Source organism: Alosa alosa, chromosome 18 (genome assembly GCF_017589495.1).
Source record: "Alosa alosa isolate M-15738 ecotype Scorff River chromosome 18, AALO_Geno_1.1, whole genome shotgun sequence".
Classification (NCBI taxonomy): Eukaryota; Metazoa; Chordata; class Actinopteri; order Clupeiformes; family Clupeidae; genus Alosa; species Alosa alosa.
This window is the reverse complement of record NC_063206.1, coordinates 4,631,764-4,639,263: the sequence shown is the minus strand read 5'-3', so window position 1 is coordinate 4,639,263 and position 7,500 is coordinate 4,631,764. Positions and strand designations below refer to the sequence as shown.

Sequence of the window (7,500 nt, the reverse complement as noted above, 5' to 3'; positions counted from 1 at the left end):
AATAACCCGTTCCTTTACTTTTTATGTTACTCTTGCGTTACTTTTATGTTGCTTGACTTTGGGCAGAACCCAATATCTGTTCCTAAATGTGTAGGCCTACATAAAGTTCTACTTATGAGGACATAACAGGTATTTCTTTTGTGCTCTTTATTATAACAGATGCCACAAACAGAGCACATTGGGTTATTATAGGCTTCAACACCACCACTAAAGCCCTATGAAACAATATCAAATAACGATACATCTTGGGCATACAGGTGAACACAAAATATATGAACGATATCAAACCTCGATACATCTTGGGCATACAGGTGAACACAAAATATATGAACGATATCAAACCTCGATACATCTTGGGCATACAGGTGAACACAAAATATATGAGGGCTTATTTTATAGCCTTATACTCTTTCATTAAACAGACTCCCCCGAAATTGGTGCAAAGCTAGTGCAAATAGGCTGGACAAAAGTTTCTCACCAGGGCACAGTGTAGGCTACACCTTACACTCACATTGCTCCCCTTAGTTTTAATGAGTTTGAAGTAATGGGGATACCTTCATCCCTCAAAAGTTAGCGCTGGCTGCCTGTCACTTGCCATAATTGCTCTCCATGCTGCCAGCCTCTGTCACGTACCTTGTGGAACTCGTGCCTATTGCGCCAGCGCACGTTTCAAAAAGCAGTGTCGCTGTCAAATCTGTCCCTGGGAAAAGTAACGTTGCACCGATTTGAAAAAGGAACTATGTTTCGTTACTAAATTTTCAGTAGTAGCGTGTTACACTACTTTTTACCCGAAAAAGTAGTTACGTTACTATAACGCCTTACTTTGTAACGCATTACACACAACACTGGTGTGTGTGTGCCTGGGTGTGTTTGTGTGTGTGTGTGTGTATGTGTCAGGAGTTCTGTTCTATTCCTTCATGTGTACCTCATAAACCTGAATATGTTTATCTGCATGTGTGTTTGTTTGTGTGTATGTTTGTTTGTTTGTTTGCTGCAGACAGAGATACCGGTGTATAAACCTAGCCTGTCTAACAGGAGGATGTTTACTTGAATTTTACACAATGGAGTATTTTTGTCGTCAAGTTTTAAAATAAAACAACCTTGTGATGGTGTGAATACTTTGTTAATTTAATGTGTGTGTGTGTGTGTGTGTGTGTTCAGCAGCTGAAATGCATTCTGAAATGCATCTTAATTAATCTGTCAGCAACCACTTATAAACCTTCACACGGGCAGTCCTTAGTCTGTAACTCAACATATGCATTAACCCAATATGCGTTGGAACCCAACGTTACGGACGAGTTAGTCGAGTCTGTTTTGCCTTGTATTGTTTATGTACATAATACAGAAGCTAAAATGTCGGCACAGGATATATGTTATATGCAGTTATGGTATTTCAAAAAAATCCTAAAATGAGCGGGCTTCAATGGGGGTTAGCAGAGAGGTGGTCCCTCCAGCCTCCATTGATTTTCTACTTCCGGGAATTCGCCTGCCCCCTTGGTGTGGTCTGGTTCACTGGCGCAGAGGATGCTGGGATAGGAGTAGAGCATGCTGGGATATGGGCATTAAGACTGAGGGGGAGGGGCCATATTAAGACTGAGGGGGAGGGGCCAAATTAAGACTGAGGGGCCCCATTCAGATATCAGTGGTTGTGGTACTCACCCCCAATATCTGAGTAGGACCCTCATTCATATGCCATGGGTCATGCTACAGTATGTGTAATATCTGTAATTGCTTTGTAATTAGCTCTCTTGGCATTTTGAATCTGTTGATGGTAGTCACACCTGTGCCCAGGAGCCCAGTGGCTCATAATTCCTTCATGGATTCGGACACGTCTGTAGTTCGGCGATATCCTTCACCAATCACACGACCACCATATCAACCATATACTGGTGGGGGACAACCACATTAGATTCAGTAGAAGTATGAGTATATATACTCAACTACATTAGATTCAGTATAAGTATTAGTAAGTAAGTATATATACTCTTAAGTATATACTCTGCATTTATCCCAATCCATGAATTAGTGAAACACACTCAGCACACAGTGAACACACACAGTGAGGTGAAGCACACATTAATCCCGGCGCAGTGAGCTGCCTGCTACAGCGGCGCTCGGGGAGCAGTGAGGGGTTAGGTGCCTTGCTCAAGGGCACTTCAGCCGTTCCTACTGGTTGGGGTTCGAACCGGCAACCCTCCGGTTACAAGTCCAAAGCGCTAACCAGTAGGCCACGGTCAAGGCCAAGGCCACAGCAAACACCCTTTAGCCCAACACACTTCCACCTGACCATGACCAGTGACCATCAGCCCACTTGTTTATCTTTCAACAGATGAAATGCAATGAAAACAAAAGCACAGTCATTTCACATTGACGCTGATTGTGAAACTACCCTGATCATCTTTTAAATCACATGAAGAACTGACAAAGTCACGACATCACTGGCCTACACACACACCAGGGCCACACTAGCTCCAAGTGTGTGTGTGTGTGTGTGTGTGTGAAAGAGAGAGAGTGCATGCTTAACTGCTTGTGTTATGGCATGTTTGGAGGTGAAAGGCAGTAAGCCTTATCACCCTTGCTTATTGACACACAAACACACACACACACACACACATGAATGTCTTGTGTCTGGCTGTGGAGAGAGATTGCTGATTTTGCTTGTGTGGTTTAATGCAAGAACCCAGTAGCACACGAGAAATATTGAAATACTCATATACCAGTGTGTTTGTGTGTGTGTGTGTCTGCATATTCGTTCATGTTTGTGAGTGGAAGTCTTTGCATGTTTTTGTGTGTGTATGTCTGTGTGTTCATGTTTGTGTGTGTGTGTGTATGTGTTCATGTTTGTGTGTGTGTGTGTGTGTATGTGTGTGTGTGTTCATGTTTGTGTATGTGTGTGTTCATGTTTATGTGTGTGTGTGTGTGTTCATGTTTATGTGTGTTTGTATGTGTATGTGTGTGTGTGTGTGTGTGTCTCCCTATTATCATGAGGAACTGGCCCACTGAAGCCAAGCGCAGCAGATTTCACTTCCTCCTCTGTACGCATCCTATGTATCACTTCCTGTGGTGGGCTGTGCAGTCTCACGTTCCAGCCGCCTCTGCGTCCACTCTGCTGTCCAGTCTGAGTGTGAATGAGACCGTACGTGTGTGTGACCCTAAGTGTGTGTGTGTGTGTGAGAGAGAGACGGTGTGACTAAGCTAGCAGAGCAGACTTCCACGGTTGCCACAGCGTATCTATGGTGTCGCCACGGTGCCAGGAGTGAGACTTCCAGACAGTGTCTTTAAAACCCTGAAGAAAGGTCAGGGGTCATGTTGCGCTCACAGACTCTGCCTGACCAACGGCGGAGAATACACAGAGGTCAGAGGATAGGGACCCTACCTGACCAACACAGAGGTGAGACTATATTTACACAACAGTGTAAGTGTGTGTGTGTGTGTGTGTGTTCTCACAGCCTGCTGGCTTCTTTTGTGTGTTTGTGTGAGAGAAAGAGTGTGTGTGTGTGTAAGAAATAGAGTTTTCACCGACAGGCTTCTTGTGTCTGAGTGTATGTTTACAGTAATACCTGTAAGCTCCTCCCCCAGATTTGTCTACTGTGATGATGTCACCACCTGATGGTGAGGACGGTATCCAATCAGAAATGGGAATGCTCCGTAATCAGAGAGGGAATGAGAGAGAACCTAATCACTGCTACTGAGCTGGTTACCTCACATCAGTGTGTGTGTGTGTGATGGTGTGTTGTGTAGAAGTACGGTGTAGACAAATACTGTACTTTTGACTCCACTACATTTAAAGTATAAGCAAGTACTCGTTACTTTTAACCACATTTGAGTCTTTAAATGCAATAATGTGATAGACCATCTTGAAGTTTATTTTTTCAATAGTTCAATTTGAACTTGGCTGAATTGGCTGTGGTAATGATGGTGATAACAGATTCTTCATCAGAACATCCTCCATGTAGCCTGGGAGAACCCAGACAAAATTGTTAGTAATTGAGATTTGAGAAGTGGTCTGATTTTAACCAGCTATCCTCCATGATCATTATGAAATTGGAATGAAATTAGACAATCACCTGACATTCACCACATAGCTAGACCTTTACCCTACATTATTAAACGATTTAATCTACTCATAATTAAGATTTCTGGTTTTGTACTCGGCAGTGAAAATGTTTTAGATTTGTGAACAAAGAATGAAAAATGACTTAAATTATATTATGGCATCCATTTGAACAGTTGCAAAGTTGTGAAAATAGGTAAAATGTTTTTGTTGGATGTAAGGAATTAAAGATCTCTTCAAGTCCTATGACCGACCAAAGGATGTATACCCTATTAATGACCTAATAAACATTACATCACATTAAAAAGGAAAATACTTGTACTTCTGAATACTTAAGTATTTTTAAATGCAAGAACTTCTGTACTTCAACTTAGCAACTTCCACTTGTATTGGAGTAATATTTGACAAGATGTATCTATACTTTCACTTAAGTAATGGAATTGTGTACTACGTCCACCTCTGGCTAAGACGCGCTTCATTAAACTGGGGTCCACTTGATCTTCATCTTCATGTTGTTAGCGTAGCTTCTTTAAACTGGAGTCCACTTGATCTTCATCTTCATGTTGTTAGCTAGGGTCCACTTGATCTTGATCTTCATGTTGTTAGCGTAGCTTCATGAAACTGGGGTCCACTTGATCTTCATCTTCATGCTGTCAGCGTAGCTTCATTAAACTGGGGTCCACTTGATCTTCATCTTCATGTTGTTAGCGTAGCTTCATTAAACTAGGGTCCACTTGATCTTCATCTTCATGTTGTGAACTTACAAATGTGTGAACATGTTTACCTTGAATGCACACAATTTGACGGCCCTTTATTCATGTGTGTGTTACTTATGATGTGGTCCCTGTGCCTGATGAGCAGAGGCGGACAGAGTACACAGCTTCATTACTTGAGTAAAAGTACAGATACCCTTTGCTAAATTTTACTCAAGTACAAGTAAAAGTACAACAGTCGGATGTCTACTTAAGTAAAAGTACTGAAGTACTTGTTTTTAAAAGTACTTGAGTATCAAGAGTACAAGAGTAGCCTACATTTTTTAAATATTGCATTACTACTGCCACAGTGCTTACATTTATGTACAGAAACGTCCTACATGGAGTTATGGAAAATGTTAATGTTAATACCTTGGAGAATGTAAAAAGGCATTGAAAGTAAAATCAAGTCATTTTTATCTTTTTACCATGTTGCGGATGGGCAGTATTTCTAATACATGTATATAAAATACGTATTTCAAATACAAAATACTATTTTGTAATTGAAACACTTGAAGCGAACACTATCATTAACTTGTTCAGAAAATTGAATAGTCTGGCGAGGTGGGGCCACAGGTTGGCACATTCCCGGGATGGACCTGCTGCGTCTTCATCCATTGTTTTATTCCATGGTTTCGTCTCTTATCTAAATCTGACCATGGAGTTGACTTTGGCGGAAAGCTGAAGGTGATTGCTGATAGGCTGTCCCAATCAGTGGTGCCTGCACAATCCAATCACGTTTGAGAGGGAAACAACAAATTGAGGGTTTCCCAGATTTTTCTTTTTTCCTTTATTTTTATAAGAAGTAACGGGTACTCACGGTTATAATGTAGTGGAGTAAAGAGTACAATATTTGCCTCTCAAATGTACTTGAGTAAAGTCATGAGTAGGGGAGTCCGGGGCTGGTTGTCTCACGGGTTGGTTGTCACATTGCTTATTCCAGTGGCGCTGTGGTAAAATTTTGATATCAAACTGTTACCCTTTGATAGCTTACACATTTGCACTAGAAATTTTGCTGAGCAGACACACAGCATTGAGGTGAGGAGACAATTTTTAAATTTCATGGGTCAGAGTAAATTTTCATGTTGGTGTTGTTTTTGTATTGAGAGCTTGTAGGATATTAGTAATTCAAAAACAAAAAAGCCAAAGGTAGTAGCTTTATTTTGAGCCATATTTTAGCTATCAAGTTAAAGCCATGTGGCAGCTAGGTTAACATCTTTGTCAAGAGGTCAGTTGGGGATGCTTGTCACATAGCTCATGGGGGGTTGTCACATGTGTTTGTTGTCACTGTGACACAGTTGTCACTGTGTTTGCAACTTTGTTTGCAACTTACATGATAATAAAGAGGTTTTAGCACTGAAAATGATTTAATTTTATTTCTCAACACAGTAGACAATTCAAGTAACTGATCACCTCATTTAATCACATTGTTTAAACATAAGGGGCATTGATGACAACTATCATAGGGGTGGTATTCATATTAAAACTTATTTGCAGTTTCTAGCTTAAAAAACTAAAAAGCTACACATCATTTTTTAAGATCCCATTTTATCACTGAAATCCCATTGAAACTCTATAACCCCATACCCTGTGACAACCAACCCCGTGATGGGGTTGATTGTCACATTGTGTCAGAGTGTCTTTGATGGTTAATTGCTCCCTGTTACAATACATTCTAAAAGTAAAAATTATACACATTTAAAGCCAAGACCCCAAGCTTTCATTTCATGTAGGAATTACTGCTGAAAGAGTTTTTGAAGATGAGCAATTCATGCACGAGTATAAATTGTGACAACCTACCCCGGTCTCCCCTACTCCCCAAAAATGATACTCGCTGTCCCCCAGTTCCCTCTCTCTCTCCTTTTCCCTCCCTCTACCTCTCCCTCTCTCTTTCTCCGCATGATGAGGGCGGTAGGCGGGGTTCGGAGGATGCTCGTGGCGTAGTGGGCTAGTGGGACACGAGAGCGCACGAGAGGGAGAGAGAGAGAGAGAGAGAAAGGAGGAGGAGGAGGCGCGTGTGTGAAGAGCAACAGGGCGAGGCTGCGTGTGTATGTGTGTGAGTGTGTGTGTGTCTGTGTGCGCCGTGGTGCATGTGTGTCGGGCGAGACATCATCACAGAGATTCCAAACATGTAGATGCCCGAACGGACAGCGCGCGCGGATGACACCATGCTGAGCCCAAAGATACGACAGACGCGGAGAGGTGAGTCCCGGATCTCCGCCACTCCCGGTGCCCAGTCCACCTCGTGCTGTGACGGCTGGGCGACTGCAGCCTCGCGGCGTCGAGCTGACGAGCCGGTAGCGGACGTGTAATGGCAGCTCCGCGCGTGGGGAGAAACGCCCTCCTCTTCGCCGCCGGCCGGCCGATGCTGTGCGTGAGCAGACAGATATAGGCTACGGTAATGAGGTCTGCCTCGAGCACCTGCCGGTTTTTTGTTTGTTTTTTGTTTTGCGAGAATGACATTCGTGTGTATGAAATATTTCGCCGCTAAGCAGTCCAAAGCAGACATGTTAACCGGATACGTGAGATGTGCAGATTGAGTTTAAGTCGTTAGGCGGGTGCTGCAGGTGCGTAATGTTAAATGCTACATAACGATGTTGGGCTCGAGTGTCATATCCGGTTATCATTCCTAGCCGTGATGAGCTGTCATGACCGGTTAAGCCCCACCGTCAGCAACGAAAAGATGGCCTCGCG

General features: G+C 42.7%; 1 protein-coding gene and 1 long non-coding RNA gene across 2 annotated transcripts in view; both read left to right on the top strand.

Annotated features, from left to right (window-relative positions):
- Positions 1 to 1,116, top strand: part of LOC125311166 — a 1,411-nt gene extending 295 nt beyond the window's left edge. The window contains exons 1-2 of the long non-coding RNA XR_007196454.1: positions 1 to 311; positions 366 to 1,116. The exon at positions 1 to 311 is cut by the window's left edge and continues 295 nt beyond it. This is a non-coding gene — a long non-coding RNA (uncharacterized LOC125311166). The remainder of the gene's footprint in view (positions 312 to 365) is intronic.
- Positions 1,117 to 6,741: 5,625 nt separating this feature from the next.
- Positions 6,742 to 7,500, top strand: part of arhgap22 (Rho GTPase activating protein 22) — a 19,895-nt gene continuing 19,136 nt past the window's right edge. Inside the window, 1 exon segment of the mRNA XM_048270270.1 lies at positions 6,742 to 7,008. Coding sequence (XP_048126227.1) covers positions 6,942 to 7,008 — 67 coding nt within the window. The 5' untranslated portion in view covers positions 6,742 to 6,941.